The sequence below is a fragment of the Mastigoproctus giganteus genome, chromosome 14 (genome assembly GCF_048544385.1).
Source record: "Mastigoproctus giganteus isolate SK-2022 chromosome 14, ASM4854438v1, whole genome shotgun sequence".
In the NCBI taxonomy this organism is placed as follows: Eukaryota; Metazoa; Arthropoda; class Arachnida; order Uropygi; family Thelyphonidae; genus Mastigoproctus; species Mastigoproctus giganteus.
Window position 1 is genome coordinate 93,922,636 of NC_143588.1, and position 19,968 is coordinate 93,942,603.

General features: G+C 35.5%; 1 protein-coding gene across 1 annotated transcript in view; it reads right to left on the minus strand.

Moving 5' to 3' along the window:
- Positions 1 to 461: 461 nt before the first annotated feature.
- LOC150075388 (thiopurine S-methyltransferase-like) overlaps positions 462 to 19,968 on the minus strand; it is an 80,279-nt gene continuing 60,772 nt past the window's right edge. Inside the window, exons 8-9 of the mRNA XM_090388836.1 lie at positions 4,081 to 4,125; positions 462 to 688 (exon numbers count right to left, since the gene is read on the minus strand). Coding sequence (XP_090244962.1) covers positions 570 to 688; positions 4,081 to 4,125 — 164 coding nt within the window. The 3' untranslated portion in view covers positions 462 to 569. The remainder of the gene's footprint in view (positions 689 to 4,080; positions 4,126 to 19,968) is intronic.

The following is a 19,968-nucleotide window of genomic DNA, read 5'->3' on the forward strand; positions in this document are numbered from 1 at the left end:
GAACAGACTTCTATCCCTTGTAGTGGAGGTTGATAGCCTAAATAAGTTTAAGGCTCAGCTGGACAGGTATTTTGAACGAACAGAGGGGTGAAGTGGAAGTGGGGTTTTTTTTTTTTTTTTTTGGCTGATGCTGCATAAGCTTGCTTTCTTGCATCAAATGCCTCTACTAATGCTAATAGCTAGCTTTTGTATTTCAGTCATCCAAAAGTAGTAATTTAATTTCTAATGAGCAGTCATTATTTCAACCTAATGACTGTTCATCATACTGGATAATTGATATCTAATGATTGTTAAACTGTCCTTTTGTTATGCTAAACTTTTTTTTTTTCTAATTCCTCTTTAGATTTCAATGGTACTGTTACATACTATAAGTAGAATTATACATGTAACAACTATTAAAACTTCAAACAAACATAATGCAAAAATATATTATTTATTTCATATATATATATATTCCTGCTTCATAAGTTTAAAAATAAAGTTATTTCAGAAACAACTTTCAGCAAATATTTCTACATGCATTTTGTTTTAAGCAATTCTTGCTTCTAACTGCATTCACTTTAGCTTTCTCAGCTTTTCTCAGATAAAAGCCATACTACTTCAGTAGCATGATCAGCATCAACAAGCTGTTTGATCATCTTGTCTTCCCTGTAATTTTTTTCTATCAACGTAACTGTACAGTGATTATCTGAAACATCAAAAATATAGTACATAGTATTAAAATAGTAAAAAAAATAATAATATTAATCACCTCAGCACTTGCCTTAATATTATTCAAAATATTAATATTATTTTAATATAAACATTATTTAAAATACCTTAATATTATGCAGTTTACTGAAAGATAACTTTGTAAAATAATAAGAGGAATCTACCCTAATACAGTACGTAGAACACTTCCGTATGATACAGTCCAGAAATTAAAATGGAAAAAAAAAAAAAAGAGCTTACTCTAATGTAAGTTTTTTGATTTTTTCGTTTTAATTTCTGGAGGGTATCATACAGAAGGGTAGTACGTACTATATTGGGGTAGACTCCTCTTATTATTTTACAAATATTGATATCAACGTAGAACATATTGAGCATTACAGCTCTGATTCATACTATCTAATTGAAAGATAACTAAAACCACTTCAGTGGCTTCAGTTATGTTTCAGTAAACTACATAATTTCAATCATATGGACCCAGCTGGTTGAGATTTCGGTCACATGGACCCAGCTGATTGAGATGCTGAGGCTCTTGCAATTACTAATGATCTTGCACAGATTGTTCATTTACCTATCAAAATATCAGACAATCCTAACCATACAACTAACTCTTGATCTTTTACTCACAAATGATCCTTCAAAGTATAGGGTCAAGGTGAGTGGTTCTCTAGGCACCTCAGGCCACAACTTGGTAATGGTCTCTTCTCTAGTGAGGTCTTTCCCTCATGGCCATTCTCAACTAGTGTTGTTTGACATTACAAGAATGCAAAATGGGATGATCTGCAAGATTTCCACTCTTCTTTTCCTTGGTTGGATTACTGTTTTAAATCTTCTAATGCCATTGTTTTCTCAGATCACGTCAGTGAAATTATTCTTATAGGGATGAAATTCTTTATCATCATTCAACCTAAAAATCTTGTCCTTTTCCTAAATTTTTGGTTTTCTAATAAATGTGCTAAACTGTTCAAGACAAGAATGTTGCATATTGCAATTGGCTTGCATCTAAATCTCCAGGTTCATTTTCTGCCTACAACAAAGCTTGCAACAGTTGTAAAGCATTATCGATCAGTCCAAACTAAATTTTGAACAGGCTAAGAGTAGAAAACTTGCTTCTTGCCCAAACAGTAGTTGACCATTCTGGTCACTTGCCAAAGCTATTGCCTGTAACTCATCTGTGGTCCCACCTCATTTAAAACCTGATGGTTGTATTGCTTCTTCAGCTAGTGATAAAGTCAACTTACTAGCATCTTTCTTTTCTTCTACTGACAGTCTTGGTAAATTACCTCTTACCAGTCCCAATATACTCCACTCAATGCCTCGTATAGTCTTCTGTCAAAAGGATGTCAGAAGTATTTTGAACAATCTTGATGCAAGAAAGCTCCAGGTCCTGATGGCATTTCTCCACATCTGTGCTCCTGTTCTGTGTTGCCTTTTACACTTTCCTATTCCACTGATGTTTTTCCTTATGCTTGGAAATTTGCTCATATCTGGCCAATTCCTAAAAAGGATGACATATCCCTCCCATTCAATTATAGTCTCACCGCACTTACCTCTACTCTTTCCAAAGTAATGGAGAAATTCATTAACTGCCAACTCCTAAACTATCTCAAAACCTTCCATCTGATCAATGATTGGCAATATGGATTCCATCAGTCTCGATCCACTGATGATATACTGGCTTATGTTATTTGTTTATGGATAAATTCAATGAAAATATTTGTTTGGTGAAACTCAAGCAATTTCTCTTATCATTTCCAAGGCTTTTGATCGTGTTTGGCATAAAGGTCTTCTAAATAAGCTTCCATCTTATGGATTGACGATTGTTTTTTGTAATTGGGTATCCAGTTTTCTCTCTGACACTCACTGCAGGTGATGGTAGAGGGCTCTTTGTCTTCTAACTTCTCCCTTAATGCTGGTGTTTCCCAAGGTTCAGTTCTTTCTCCAACTCTCTTACTCTTGTATATTAATGACCTTCTTCCATTGATTGGAAGTCCTATCCATAGTTTGCTGATGATAGAACATTGCAGTACACCTTCCAAATATCCACCATCAGTTCCTTAAATTCTTATCTCCAGGTAATTCTCTAATGAGGCCAAGTTAACTTAGTTAATTTCAATCCTTCTAAACTCAGTTCTGTCTTATATTTTTCTAAAAGGATTCTTCTGCTCTTATGCTTATTTTCAATGACACTCAGATTTTTAGACAAGATCAGATATCTCTATTAGGGATTACCCTGACTTTTGATCTCACCTGGCATAAGCATATAATGAATACTGCTTCCTCTGCATCTAAAAAAACTGAGTTTTCTCTTTTGCTCTCAGCATTACTTTTCTTCTAAAGAAAAGTAATGCTGAGAGCAAAAAATCAAATCTATACAAATCTCAAATCTGCCCTACAATGGAATACTCTTTCCACATCTGGGGAGTGATACCCCAAAAACCTCCCTTAGGATTAGACTATTCAAAAGAGTGCAGTCAGATTGACTACCCTCTTTTATATTATTGGTACTACTGTAGTGACATGACCCTACACTACATCCTTCATCATAGATCTCATAATTTTTCCAGCAAAAAAAAAAAAAAAGAAGTAAACTTACTGGTCTTTATTTGCCTGGATAACTATTAGAATCCCTTTGTGTATAGGTTAGATATCTGCATATTTCCAATCTTCTGGAACTTCTAAGTCAAAAAATGCTGTCATCATTATAAATAAGCATTAAACCTCTTTGGTTATTTCTTTCGGCACAACTAGATAAATATTATCAGCTCCTTGTGCCTTCTTTACTTTTAAACATGACAATTTATCTTCTAGAGTTTTTCACTTATCACAAAATAAATTAATTCCAAATACATTTCATTCATTTCCTTTAGTGTTCAGATATGCAAAAAAAAAAAAAAAAAAAAAACTTTTGCAAATCCTTTTCATAATCTGTCTCTTTCTCCCCTCATAACATGATATTAAATTCAGCTTATCTATTCACAAGTTTGTACATTTCTCAATCGTTTCCCAAATGTTATTATTAAGGCTGAATTATACACAGTTGAATAATTTTCATTTCTTGCATACACAAAACTAATTTTTCTTAGTTCATAGATCAAAAAAACTATTTCATAAGAGTGCGTGTGCGTGCGCGCGTGTGTGTGTGCCCGCACGCGCGCAAGGTAGAATTAATAAGTCAGATAATTGTGAAGATGGAAGCGTAAATTACACAAAATGCCAAAAGCTAATAAGAAAAGGATAGCAATATATATATATATATATCTCATGAGATCTAAATATAAATGTGTATAAGGTTGAAATCAATTTCATTTTGCACTGAAACTGTCTACTCATTCCATATGAAGACAATTCAAACAAAGAAATTTTGCTTACCAAAAAGAAAATGTACAAGTTCATCAGGAGCACTACGAGGGCATCCTAAATATGGAAAGGAGAGCATATTCTTAAATTCTGTTCTAAACAGATGTAGAATTTTAAATGAAACATAATTAATATGTAATTTGCTTATTTTATGAATATCAACACATTTCAGCAGTTCACTTGCTATCCTTCCCATAACAGTAAGATATATATTATGAGAGGGAGAATGGGAAGAAATGGAAAGGGGGAAGATTGCATATAAAGGTAACATTCACTACCTGTATAATCTAAGTTGTTTTAAGATGCTATATTCTTAAAAAAAAAACCCATATTGTAAAATGGTCACAATTTACAGAAACTTACATTACAAAATAAGATACACACACAAAATAAGAAACTTACATTACAAAACAAGGTATTAGTAAAGAAAAAAAAAAAATTTTTTTTTTCTTTTACTCAACTATAGACAAAATAAAAAATTATTTACATACACAACAACACACATAAAAACAGACAAAGAAATATACAACAATACTTGTTTTGAAAAGACAAAGCAGTTTAAGGGGTTTCTCTACTGGAGTCCCATACATTTCATAGAAATTTTTAAACAGAAATAAGTCTTGGCAAGGAATATCCCTCTCACCCCTCCAAACTTAAAGTTAATAATACACAAGTAGTTCTCGACTTTACAAGTTAATTCGTTCCTAGCACACGCTTATAAAGCGAAAACTCGTAAAACGGGAATTTATTTCCCATAGACATAATGTTAAAAATAGGGGTTACGTTATCAACAATGAAATTAGTTAGCTAGTTTATGTTTAAACAACGATTGATTTATCAAAAAGAAATGAAAAAAGTAGCCTGTAAAATCAAGCAAATTATAATAATAGAGAAATTATTTATGACTTACAAATGTTAAAGAATGTTTATTTTTCATCATTATCGACTAAATGCACACTCGTCGATCACTTATTATTGGCTTGGCACTCGGTTTGTTGCACAAGGAGTCATCTTCTTCAGAAATGCTGGCATTTGTTTCCAAGATAACCTTCTCTTTTCTTTATAAATTTCAATAGCATGCATAAGCATTTTTTAATGAAATGCACAAATTGCAACTAACACGATTTGCATGGAGTAACAAGTTTATGAAGCTTAAAAAAAAAAAAAAAAAAGGAATGAGGAGAAGATTCTGAAAATTTATTTGTTTTTTATACGATTGAAGATTTCAGTAAAGAGCAAACACATTTCACCATAATAACGTAAAAACCCACACAATTCCAGCTATCGGTATTTTCACAAATGAAATAACATCCAGTTTACTACCATGCAATAGCATCCAGTTTATAATTGCTTGCAGTAACAGAAAAGAACAATAAACCGGAAAGTGCAAATTGTTTTTATTGTTTTATGATTGTGACTTCCAGAAATGTGCTTTAGAAAAATATAAAGCCATTCAAAATTGGTTCTTATAATATAGATAACAATGAAAGTGTAGTGCATTTAATGATTTGAATTGGTAACTTATACAATTTACACTATAAAAAGACCTTTTAGGGAGTTATATAGCAAAAATTTGAACTTCCGAGGTCGTGGAATGAATTACCAAAAAACAATGTGTTATTGGCTTCACATTACGATATTTTCGCGATGTGATGGTAACAGATTAATATCATAAAGCGGAGTATGCTGTATTGTATAGCTACGCACGTGGTTTGAAATGCGGTATCTATGAATGTTTAACATTCATTTTTTGCAATTAATGTTCATATTTTCGATTTTGTTGATACTTGAAAAAAAAAAAAAAAAAAAACTCGTAAAGCGAGAACTGCCTGTATATATCATTTGGTAACAGCACAATATTTTTACCTGTTCTTACAAAGAGGAAAACCACGGTAAAAACAAGTTAGGCAATATACATATTTTGTTATGTTTCTGATAGTTTTTTTAATTAACTGAATTTTTTCACTTTGTGTTTAACAGAAGTGAAAATAAATAAATAATTCATTAATATTATATAAAAAGCAAGTAATTGCTTCACTATTAATGCATTAAAGTTAGACTACCCACCCACCCAAGAAGGGCCAAATAGCCCTGAAACAGTGCCGTCTGGGTGGTGGTATCCACTGAGAATAAGTAACAATAGCCTTCTCCTTTAGGTGAAACGTTACTTATTCGAAGTAATGCAATGTCATGGCAACTGGTCGTGAAGGTATTTGCAATATGAGATATGACTTAAATGATGCCGCTTTTGCAAATAATTTGCTAATCTAGAATTGGCTGTGTACTAATATGATGCATTTGCACTAACCTGTACATAGTCTTAACTTTCTTGCAGCCTGAGGCATAAGCCCTAATGCATTAATAGTCTTAATTCATCTTATACACCATCAGGCATCTCTCATATTGTGGTGTGGAGTTATATTTCATAACTGTTTTGCCATTATTACATCACTTAGGTACCTACCCACCCACCCACCGAAGAAGGGCCAAATAGCCCTGAAACGGTGCCGTCTGAGTGGTGGTATCCACTGAGAATTAGTAACAATAGCCTTCTCCTTTAGGTGAAGCGTTACTTATTCAAAGTAGTGCAATGTCATGGCAACTTGTCGTGAAGGTATTCACAATATGAGATATGACTTAAATGATGCCGCTTTTACAAGTATTTTCATGAATCTTCCTCCTGGTTTTAATCATAGAAGATTCATGAAATACAGGCATTTCTTAACTTTCCTGTAATTAATACAATAAACAATTAGCTGCAATTAATTTTTAATACATTTAGTAAACAAGTGACAAAAAACAAATTCACAAAACTCTTAAAAAGCAGTGGTTTTTTTTTTTTTTTTTGTGAGTAGATGCTCAATACTTAAACAACTGAGAATTTTTAATTTTCCATGTATCTCCATATTGCCCAACTGGTGCACTGCCACAAATAATTTCCAACACTTCAGTTATTATATGCAAATTAACAGACCTAACCAGCTTTGCTATTAAAATAAATGTAAAATTTAGACTCCTGGCTATTACAAAAAAAATATATATTATATATATATATTTTTTTTTTAATATACAGGTGACTCTCGCTTAACGCTGATAGTTCGTTCCGGAAAAACAGAGCGCTAAGTGAATCCGCGCTAAGCGAGCGCCCTATTCCCATAAGGTAACATATATATTTGTGAGTTGTGGTCTATTACATAGGATATTTTCTAATCAGTAATAAATGGTAGTGAAAATATGCACCAATGTTGATTAAAAATATTTAATATTCAAAATTTTGTACATATAAAATATTCTACATTATATACACATATAATTATGAGGTAATTAACTAAGGAAAATCATGAATTTATTAATTCGATGGCCCTGTGCTCTCGAGTTTTCGTATCTTTGGACTGAAAAATGTGTCAATTTTGGGTTGTGCTTTGGCCCTCTTCCTCTCATTGTATAACATCATGTAGGGATTCATTTCTTTCTTCAAATTTCTTATTACCTTGGCACTTCGTTCCATGTCAGGGTCGTTCTCCCGGAAATAATCACACATTTTTTCGAAGTGTTCAAAAGCTTCACTAAGTCCTTTTGCAGTCAGTGACTTCATCGGTTCTTCATCTATAGTATCTTGATCATCATCTCCCTCAATAGCAAGCTCTTGTTCTTTTATAATTTCCATTAGTTCTTCATTAGAAAGGCCATCCCTGTCGTTGTCGATCATCTCTTGTACGATGTCTTCGTTAATTTCGTGTGATCCTGCTTCTTTTTCGAGCTCAACAATTTGTGTTTTAACATTTTCAACGGAATCATCAGGTTCCTGAGAATGCTTTATGCAATTTTTCCAAACTTTCCTCCACACTCCATTCATGGTTTTCTGAGTCACTTCATCCCAGGCACTTCAAATGTTGTAGATGGCGGTTTTAATGTTATAGGATTTCCAAAACTCCTTTAAGCTCTGTACATTTTCAGTGTTGATGGCTTTAATAGCTTGGGAAAAAGTGTTCCTTATGTAGTATGCTTTAAATGTTGCAATTACTCCTTGGTCCATTGGTTGGATCAGAGACGTAGTGTTTGGAGGCATGTAAAAAACTTTTATGTGATTGTTCAAGTCTTCTAAGCTCTCTTTGCTTGGGTGTCCTGGCGCATTGTCCATGATTAGAATAGCTTTATAACCAATGTTATTTTTTGCACAATATTTTTCCACTGCAGGCCAGAAGAACTCAGCATACCAATCAATGAAAAGCGGCCTGGTTACCCAAGCTTTTTTATTAGCCTTCCAGATTACAGGTAGGTTTGATTTAGCTAAACCTTTAAGAGCCCTTGGATTTTCGGAATGGTAAACTAAAAGGGGTTTTAATTTAAAATTCCCCGCAGCGTTACCACCCAACAACAAAGTTAACCGATCCTTCGCCGCTTTGAAGCCTGGCATGTTTTTTTTCTTCTTTCGATATGAAACTTCTTTTAGGCATTCGTTTCCAAAAAAAGATCTATTTCATCTATGTTAAAAACTTGTTGAGCAGTATAACATTTCAAAAAAGAAACTTTCAAAAAAGAATTTTAACAAATTCTTTTTTGAAAGTTTCGGCTCCTTGTTGATCTGCACTTGCAGCTTCTCCCTTTATTGCTACGTTGTGCAGGTTATAGCGCTTTCTAAATCTATCAAACCAGCCCTTACTAGCGTTAAATGGTTCCACATTTTTTTCGGGGTGAGCTTCCTTTAAATCTTCATATAGGCTCTTCACTTTTTCTTTAATAATAATTGAACTTAACGGAATTCTACGTTGAATGTTGTCTTCAATAAAATTATGTAGAAGTTTCTCCATTTCAATCATAATAGCCGGCTAGCCCTGGTCAATTTAGTTGCCTGCAGGGGAACAGCTGTTTTTCCAGTTGCTAAAATTGATTCTTTATTTTTTATGATTGTTCTTACAGTTGAACCTACCAGTCCTAAATTATTGCACACATCCACTTGTCTTTGACCGGAATCAATTCTCTTCAAAAGTTCTATTTTAATTTTCAAACTCAATGTTTTTCTTACCTTTCCAATCTTTGTACCGCGTCCAGATATTGTTGCTTTTTCATTCTTATCTGCCATAACTCTCTGCAAATGTAACTGCGTTGCACTGATTGTGATACGATGTTCGAGTACAGTAAACTGTCTGTATGTCTAACACTGTATGCACTGAATGATATCTAGAATTCCTCTGGCAAGTGAGCTGAAGACGGTGACAAATGTTTTATTTATCTGAAAAGTTCGATTTTACCATGCAGTAACATCAAATCGTTATTTATTGCACGAAAAGTACTGTAATCAATTATGATGTGAGTCATGGAGAATGACTATGGAATTTCCAAAACAGTAAAACAAACAAATTTTATGTACTTCGGGTGACCACAAGGTCAGAGAGAGTTCAGAAGACAAGAGAATACTGTACAAGAAACAGCACCGCATTTAGCACTCATGGGATTGATTGTGTGAAAAACATTTCGCAAGTTATAGTTCCCACAGTAAAACAAAAGAAGAGATAGGGAGTAAATCTATTTTTAGTATCTTTCTATTACAGGTCAGAACAGAAAATGCAGACTTCGTAACAACATATGACACTGGATGGTAAATTTTTTCAGCATGTGTACTAAAAAAGAATTTCTCCCTTGAAACTATCCACACCAAGAAAATAGAGCATATTGAAAGTTTTAATTTTGTACATAGAGTAGAAATTATAAAAATAATTACTGTAGTTAATTTCATGGTGGCTATTTTCTCCTTTTGCCAAAAAAAAAAAAAAAAAAAAGGCTCAAAACAGACTGGACTGAAGACGGATTTGCCAAAATTTCAATCTGTATGCTAGTAAAATAGCGTTACAGTGAGTTTTGACAGCGTTATAGTCAGATACGGGTTATAATATAAGAACAGCGTTATAGCAAATCTGCGTAAAGCAAACCGCGTTATAACGGGGGGCCTGCTGTATTTCCTATTTTATCATTATGGGCACCTCTTATTGTGACCACTTCAGGATACAACCTAACTGATAATAATAAACAATGAAACAATAATGCAACTGTTCAGTGTTGTTTATTAATACTGAGAAGAAATGTGTATGTAAAAAATGCAAGTGGGCAGAAAGAAAACATTAAACTTAAGGCAGTATATAATACTTTAATTTGACAGTCCACTATTTCTTTCATGAGAATGTCATCAATAAAAATGAAACTGTCAGTGCTTTTGGAAATCTATACAACCCATTTAAAACAACTAAAGAAAATATTTAAAATCAAGAATTAACAAAGCGGCGGTTAATAATCTACTGTAAAATAGATGGATCGACAGGAATACAGATATGGTACTATCTTTTATGGAGTAATGACACTGACAACCATACAAACTGTATGAAGCAACAGCAGTAACCAGACATGCAATAAGTTGAAGTTTAAGAACAAATCGGGATGTTATTTAATCACTTCCACTGCTCATGCATAAACCATGATAAGGCAAAAAAAAGTGAAAACAGAAATCAAAGCACTGATTATAATAAATGTCAATTTTTTCTCTGTATTCGTATAGGTCTGATTGGTACTTCATAAAAGTGACAACATTATCCATGAACACAATAAGCAGCATAAACTGTATATAGTAGTAGTGGCATGTGATGCAAGAAAGCAAATGTATGAGCTTATGCAGCATCAGCCAAAAAAAAAAAAAAAAAAAACACACCATTTCCTCCAAATGCCTGTCCAGTTCCTCCTTAAATTTATTCAACCTATCAACTTCCACAACGACAGATGGAAGTTTGTTCCAACAATTAACCACCCGCTGGCTAAAGGCAAATTTCGGCACATCTAATGTACATCTGTCTTTTCTTAATTTGAATTTATGCCCCCTTAGGTTCATAATCTGAACAAGTGGAAGGATCCCATCAGAATTCAGCGTGCTCAACCCATTCAAGGCCTTATATATCTCAATCAGATCACCGCGCAGGTGCCTAGTCTCCAGCCACTGCAATTTGCAGAACTTAAGCCTCTCTTGGTAAGAGGATCCCTTCATTCCCCTCACCAATCTTGTTGCCCTTCTCTGTACACGCTTAAGTAAATCTACATCCTTCCTAAAATGAGGCCTCCAGACCTGTACGCAGTACTCAAGGCGTGGCCTGACCATTGCCTTATACAGAGGGATAATCACCTCCTTTTCCCTGCTAGCAAAATTCCTATATATCATTGACAAAACCCCATGACCTGCCCAGGCAGCCTGTCGACATTGCTCAGAGAACTTCATATCTGACTGCACAATTACTCCCAGGTCTTTTTCATTTTCTACCACCTTAAGTGTAGTACCACCCAGTTGGTATGGTTCTCTGGGGTTACTTCTACCCATATCCAGTACTTTGCATTTGTCAAGGTTAAACTTCAGTTGCCACTTCTTAGCCCATCTGCCCAAATTATCTAGATCCTGTTGCAGTAGCACACTGCCATTACTGTCATTAACAACCCTGCCAACCTTTGTATCATCTGCAAACTTCGACATTACGCCTGATATACCTTCATCAATATCACTGATAAATATACAAAACAACAGTGGACCTAACACCGAACCCTGTGGGACTTCACTAATAACATTAGTCCAAGAAGAGCAGCACCCATTGATTACCACCCTCTGTCTTCTCCCACTTAACCATCCTTTTATCCATTGTAGCAACTTACCCTTAATACCATTCTGCTCCAATTTGTACAATAGTCTTCCATGCGCAACAGTGTCAAAAGCTTTCCTGAAATCCAAATATATGATATCAAAATTATTTTTTGCATCCAGTTCCTTTGTAACCACATCATAATATCCTATCAAATTTGTCAGACAAGACTTTCCCTTAACAAACCCATGCTGTGTCTGAATTATTGCTGCAGTCTTGTCTAGATGATCCTGCAATGCATCTTTAACCAGCGACTCCATTATTTTACCTGGAACAGAAATTAAACTAACTGGTCTGTAATTACTCGTGTCACCCTTCGATCCCCCTTTGTGAATTGGGGATACATTTGCACATCTCCAGTCCGTGGGAACCTCCCCTGAGTCCAAGGATGCTCTCATAATTATGGCTAAGGGTTTGCTTAGTTGCTTTGCCGCCTCCTTTAATATAACTGGATAGATCCCATCCACCCCAGGTGCTTTTCTTACGTTTAACTTCAACAATTTCTCTTCCACTTTGCTCTCAGTTATTACAAGATCATTAAGCACCCTGCTACAATTTGATAACCTGCCATTTTCAAACCTTAATAACTCCTCATGTGTGAATGTAGATGCAAAATACTCATTCAGTTTGTTTGCTATCTGAGCAGTATCATCAACAGTCGAACCATCGATGTCAAGTGGACCAATCAGATTCATCCCCTTCCTTTTAGAGTTTATATAAGTAAAGAAATCCTTGCTGTTTTTCTTAGCATCTTTTCCCAAGGATTTCTCGTAATCTGCCTTCGCCTGCCAAACCTCCTTTGTGACCTGATTACAGATTAACTTATATCTGCCATAGGCTTCTGAGTTGCTTGATAATTTATATGCATCCCATGCATTTTTCTTCTCTGTTACGAGTCTCATAAGTTCATTTGACAACCATTTAGGCCTGAACCTTGAACAATATTTCTTAATAGGTATGAAACTTTTAGTAGCTTCCACGATTAATTCCTTGAATGGTTCCCACTTAGAATTTACTGTTGGTAACATCGTCAGTTGATCCCACTGTACAGAATTTAAAAACTGTCGGAGACCACTGTACTCGCCTTTACGGAAGCAAAAACCCTTTCCTTTACCCCTGATGGTAATTAAATCTTTAAGTAAATCCCACGTCAGTACACTGTGATCACTGCCACCTAGTGGTTCTTTTATCTGCAAATTCCTAATACATGAATGATCACTGCTGATAACCAGATCAAGAGTATTACTTTCTCTGGTTGCCTCTTGAACATGCTGCTGCAGAAAACAATCATCCAATAAATCCACAAAAGTCTGACTAGTGTGTGAGTGCCCAACCCACAAGTTCCAGTCAATATCTGGGAAGTTAAAATCCCCCATTATAAGACATTCCGATTTACTAGCCCACTCTATTTCTCTGTACAATTGTTCATTGTACTCATTCGAGTCATTCGGCCTATAACACACTCCTACTCTAATTTTTGCTTTCGCAGTGCTTATGTCACACCAAACTGACTCAACAGTGCACTGTTCATCTATATCAACTGGATGCACTTCTTTTGATTTTATGTTTTTCTTTATTAACAGCATAACACCTCCTCCCTTCCTATCCTGTCTATCCTTTCTGTACACATTGTACTCCCCAAATGCCAGTTCGGCATTCCTTATATCTGTGTGACACCACGTCTCTGATATCCCAACAATATCCGCCTTTGATGTCTTGAGAACACTTCAAATTCATCAAATTTATTTACTATACTTCTAGCATTGGTATACATGCAAGTATACATGCACCTATTCCTATTCCCAGCCACTCTAACACATCCCATATACCCACCTGTTTCACGATGACTGACATCCGTCCCTGAAACCCCCAACACCCCTCTCTCCAGGTCGCTACTTATTCTAATAGAAGTTGTGCAAGAATCACCTTCACCTCTGCCTACGGCTACTGTTAAACTATTAGTCCTTGTATCCCCCCAAGCTATCAGTTTTCCGACCCACCTAACACTGCCTCGATAGCATCAGCAAATATTCTTGCACCCTTTCTATTTAAGTGTATCCCATCCCTGTAGAAGCAATCTCTCCTGTTAACAAGTACAGTCCAGGCTGAAAAAAATTCTACCCCTTGAGCCTTGCACAATCTTTCCAGGGCCGAACTGATTGACAAGGCTCTCATCATATACTCCCTCCTATCGTGTCTGGGCAGAATTGCAGACACTTTCAAATTCAACCCTAATTACTTGTTACGACAGAATTACTTGTTAAGTAATTCTGTCGGTCTCCTACTCTTAATATCATTAGTGCCAACATGTACAACTATATCACCTTTTGTGCCCTTAAAAGATGATATCTGCTCTACAACGTCATCAACCTTTGCCCCTGGCAGACATACCCTGGTCCTGTTCCATCTATCCTTTCTACAATATGTACGAATTCTTCCATTTATCTATTCTTGAACATGAAATGTAAAGATGAAGTAAAGTAGTTTTGGTAGCCCAGAGGTGGACTGCATTAATACCTATGAATTATTGTCTAGAAAAACTTAATGAAACAAAACTCATCCATATTTAATACTGGAAAACATGAAAATGCAAATATTTAGGGAACAGGTAATATTTAATGTATCTGACAGCACCCACTGATAATTTATGTGATGAGTAGCCGTGAAGTTGGTTCGTGTATCAGAACTTCTTAAGTTGGTGGGGAGGGGGGGAATTGATTGATCAACTGTTTTTCTGGCACAATGGGAGAGGGGGAAAACAAGTCAATTTATCAACATGAAACTATCTACAAAGGTCCCTAAGAATATTGTAAATAAGCCTTGAAATTTTAAAAAAGTATGAGAGCTGCTATCAAATTTATAGAAAAATTTCTATAAATCTGATAGCATAAACACCTTTGTAGGGTCCAAAGAACATTTAATGAAAATCGTGTCAATCCTACATTTCCACTAATAATGGCTGAACACACTTTCATTTTCAATTTGCCTGATTTTAATGAAATATGGAATGGTTTGGCAATTTCATGAAAATTTCTTTACTGGAAGTAGAGTTGTTACACGTGAATGAGCCAGCAAGACACACTGAAGCTAATAAGCGCTTAACACATTAGGAAAATTACTTCTTTTTTTTTTTTTCCACACTTAGCACTTGCATGAGAAGCTGTAACATAAAAGCAATTCCAATATTTTCTTACAATCAGCTCACAAGTGATTTGGTTTCAGTTATATTGGTGGCATTTCTTGTAATGCTCCATCACAAAACATTCACTGAACAATGAAAGAAATTTGAACCTTCTGCTATCATCTTTCCATAGAGTTTGATTTTGATTTGATTTTTAATGGCGCATTGCCAGCTAAGGCCATAATGCGCCACTTTCCATAGAGAGTGAATAATATATATGCAAACAAGAAATGTGCTGTTAAAATATGAAAATTAATTTATTTAATCATCTTCTGTGAAATAAGAGAAACCATTTTTATTTGTTTGTTTATCCAGCATACTTGCATTTTTCAGGGTATATCAATGCGCCTGATGTCATTCTTTCAAATCGAGGTTTAGTGCATTGTATGATATATATAGATTGAGAAAACACTTCTGCAATGAATTACAATTTTAATTACTATGGCATATGAGGGAAACCATTGTATTATGCTTGGAAACTTAAAATTATCCAATAAAAAAAAAAAAAAAAAAAAAAAAAAAAAAAGTATTATGCTAGTAAAATTATGAAAATTAATAAAAAAAAAAAAAAACACCCATAAGACTACAATCTGATAACTCTCCTAACTGATTGTTGCGAGTAGTAGTGATTGACATGCCTAGCCCACTGTGGGTAGTCTTAGTTTACTGTGGGTGTTTATCCCTCACTTACCACTGTTTTAAACAGTGGTAGGTGGGGGATAAACACCCAAGACTAATGGATTCATGCATAAAATGGTTTTCGTAATCTACAGCATACAAGATTACGGACATACCGTTTTTCACTTGAATACATCCCGAATTAGTGACATAAACCAACATAACCTTCTTTAAGTATTCAAAATAAAATCTTCAAAACCACTTTCTTTCGCTTGAACAATCAAGCACCAAGAGGGAGAAAAGTGTTTTCTCAATCTATGTATAGTTCAGATCGGCTAGGAGTGATGCCTTATCATCATCTTTATAGGGCCATGAAAATAAAGAGCATAAGGACTCGAGGTTCGTTAACAGTTGCTTTTAAATATGTCAGAAAGGACAAAGCTCACCAAAGAACAACTCCAATTTCAAGAATACATCAATAACTGCATTGAAAACAATTTAGCGTTTCTGAAATCGATTCTTAATTCAACTTATTACTGGACACAACGAAAAAGAGATCAGTTTGCGATGATCAGACAATTGGATAAACCTATGTCCTTCTTAACTTTCAGTGCAAATGAAATCGGTTGGTCCAAATTGTTAAAAATTTTATAAAATTAAAACATGCCAGTTTGGATATCTCTGACAAGTAAGCAGAAGCTCTTCATTTTATGGAAAAGGAGACATTAGTTAATGAAAATGTCGTAACACATGAAATTCATTTTAATAAACTTGTGGATTGTATTTTAACTTTACTTCAGTCTAAGCATTTCAGTCCATTTCGACAACATTATATCGTCAACTGTTTTAAATGGATTGAATTTCAACATCGTGGCAATCCACATTATCACATTTTTTAGTGGCTTAATAATGCTCCTAAAGAACCTATGCGAAACAGTATGAATGCAACGATCAATTTGGCCCTGGAAGGATTGTGCAAGGCTCAAGGGATAGAATTTTTTTCAGCCTGGTCTGTACTTGTTAACAAGAGACTGCTTCTACAGGGATGGGATACAATTAAATAGAAAGGGTGCAAGAATGTTTGCTGATGCTATCGAGGCAGTGTCAGGTGGGTCAGAAAACTGCTAGCTTGGGGGGGGATACAAGGACTGATAGATTAACAGTAGCCACTGACAGAGGTGAAAGTGATTCTTGCACTGCTTCTATTAGAATGAGCAGCAGCATGGAAAACAAGATGCAGGGTATTTCAGAGACTGCTGGGAGTCATTGCGGTACAAGTAAACACATGGGTTGTGTTAGGGTAGCTAAGAATAGGAACAGGTGCATGTATACTTGCATATACACCAATGCTAGGAGTTTGGTAAATAAATTTGATGAATTTGAGGTATTGCTGAAAACATCAAAGGCAGATATTTTTGGGATATCAGAGACGTAATGTCACACAGATATAAGGAATGCAGAACTGGAATTTGGGGAGTACAATATGTACAGGAAGGATAGACAGGAGAGGAAGGGAGGAGGGGTTTATGCTATTAGTTAAGAAACACAAAATCCAAGGAAGTGAAGCCAGTCGACATTGCTGGACAGTGCAGTGTCGATTCAGTTTGGTGACATAAGCATTGGGAGATCAAAATGGAGAGTAGGCGTGTGTTATAGGCCTAATGACTCTGATGACTATAATAAGAAATTGTACAGGGAAATAGAGTGGGCCAGTAAATCAGAGTCTTATAATGGGGGGATTTTAATTTCCAGATATAGACTGGAATTTGTGGGTTGTTCACTCACACACTAGCAAGGCTTTGGCAATGTGATCACAGCCACACTCTGGCAGTGATCACATTGCCACAGTGTGCTGAAGTGGATTTACTCAAAGAGGTAACAATTATCAGGGGTAAAGGGAAGGGTTTTTGTTTTCGTAAAGGCGACTACGGTGGTCTGAGACAGTATTTAAATTCTATACGGTGGGACCAACTGATGATATTACCAACAGCAAATTCAAAATGGGAAGAATTCAAAGAATTAATCTTGGAAGCTACTAGGCTTTACATATCAACTAAGAAATATTGTCAAGGTTTAGACCTGAATGAATGTCAGATGAACTAATGACACATATAGCAGAGAAGAAAAATGCATGGGATACATATAAATTAATGGGTGACATGGAAGCTTATGATAGATATAAGCTGGTCTGTAACCAAGTCACAAAGGAGATTAGGCAGATTATGAGAAATCTTTGGCAAAGGATGCAAAGAAAAACAGAAAAGAGTTCTTTACCTATGTAAACTCTAGAAGGAAAGGGATGAATCAGATTTGTCCCCTGGATATTGATGGTGCAACTGTTGATCATGTTCAGGTGGCTAACAAACTAAATGAGTATTTTGCATCTACATTCACACATGAGAAGTTATTTAGGGAGGGGAATGCCAGAGGTGAATTGAATTCTGGCAATGAGCTAGATGATTTTGTAATAACTGAGAGGAAAGTGGAGGAGAAATTGTTGAAGATAAACATAAAAAAGGCACTTGGGGTGGATAAAATCTATCCATTTAATTTAAAGGAGGCAGCAAAGGAAGTAAGCGAACCCTTAGCTCTCATAATTATGACTCAGGGGAGGTATCCGTGGACTGGAGAAGTGCAAATGTGACCCCAATTTACAAAGGAGGATCAAAGGGCGACACAAGTAATTATAAACCTGATGCTGTTGCACATGGAAGACTGCTCCCCAAATTGGAGCAGTGTGGCATTGGAGGCAAATTGCTGCTATGGATAAAGGGATGGTTGAGTGGGAGAAGACAGAGAGTGGTAATCATTGGTCACTGCTCATCTTGGACTAATGTTATTAGTGGAGTCCCTCAGGGTTCAGTGTTGGGTTCATTGTTGTTTTCTGTATTTATAAATGATATTGATGATGGTATGTCAGACTTAATGTCCAAGTTTTCAGACGATATGAAGGTTGGCAGGGTTGTTAAGGACACTAATGACAATACACTGCTGCAACAGGATCTAGAAATGTTGAGCAGATGGGCTGAGAGGTGGCAAATGAAGTTTAACATTGACAAATGTAAAGTACTACATAGGGGAAGCAGTAACCCCAGAGTAACTTATGAACACTGACAGTGGTAGAGGACAAAAAGGACCTGGGGGTAATTGTGTAGGCAGATATGAAGTTTTCTGAGCAGTGCAGACGGTCTGCAAGAGTAGTTCATGGTGTCTTGTCAATGATATACAGGAATTTTTCTAGCAGGGATAAGGAGGTGATTATCCCCTTGTATAAGGCAATGGTCAGGCCACATCTTGAGTACTGTATGCAAGTCTGGAGGCCTCATTTTAAGAAGGATGTAGAGCTGTTGGAATGAATACGAGAAGAGCAACAAGATTAGTGAATGGAACAAAGGGTTGCTCTTATGAAGAAAGGCTTAAGTTTTGCAAATTACAGTGTCTGGAGACTAGGCACCTGCGAGGTGATCTGATTGAGGTGTATAAAGCCTTGAATGGTTTGAGCATGCTCAATGCTGATGGGATTCTTCCTCCTGCACAGAATAATCACCTGAGAGGGCATAAATTCAAATTGAGGAAAGACAGATTTAGGATAATTGTGTGGAAGTTTGCGTTTAGCCAGCGTGTAGTTGGTTGGTGGAACAGACTTCCATCTTTGTTGCAGAAGTTGATAGCCTAAATAAATTTAAGGCTGGGCTGGAAAGGTATTTGGAACGAATAGAAGGGTGAAATGGGAGAGTTTTTTTGGCTGATGCTGCATAAGCTTGCTTTCTTACATCATGTGCCTCTACTAATACTAATGCTCATGCTAATGATAACTATGATAAATCAGCTGATCTCCATTTCCCCTGCAAAAGCTTCTGGTAATATCAAACTCCAATCCCTACTATATACAATCTCAAGTGTACGTATCATATTTTAGCTATCATAAACCCATTTTAAGTAAATTACCTATTGAACATGTATTGCAACCTCAAATTGATGAAACTGTCGAAAAACAAAATAAATGCTTTAAAATGTTAAATGTGTTCGGATTCTTTTTATTTCTAAAACCGTTTAATTACTATGGCATATGAGGGAAAAATCATTGTATTATGCTTGGAAATGTAAAATTATCCAATACAAAAAAAAAAAAACAAAAACATCATGCTAGTAAAATTATGAAAATTAAAATAAAAAAAACAAAACAAAACCATAATACTGTACAATCTGGTAACTCAAGCCAAGCCAAAGATGTTTTCACATAAAATAAAATATCTTTCGTGCATACAGGATACACACACTACTGGTGCTCCATAAGCAGTGTGTGTACAGATTACACACATGCTGCTTATGGGGCACCAGTAGTATGCTATTTTTGGGGGTTTGCTTTTACTTTTTGTATACAGGGTGTTTCAGTTAAACGTTTCAGAACTTCTAAGAGGGGTAGGGTAC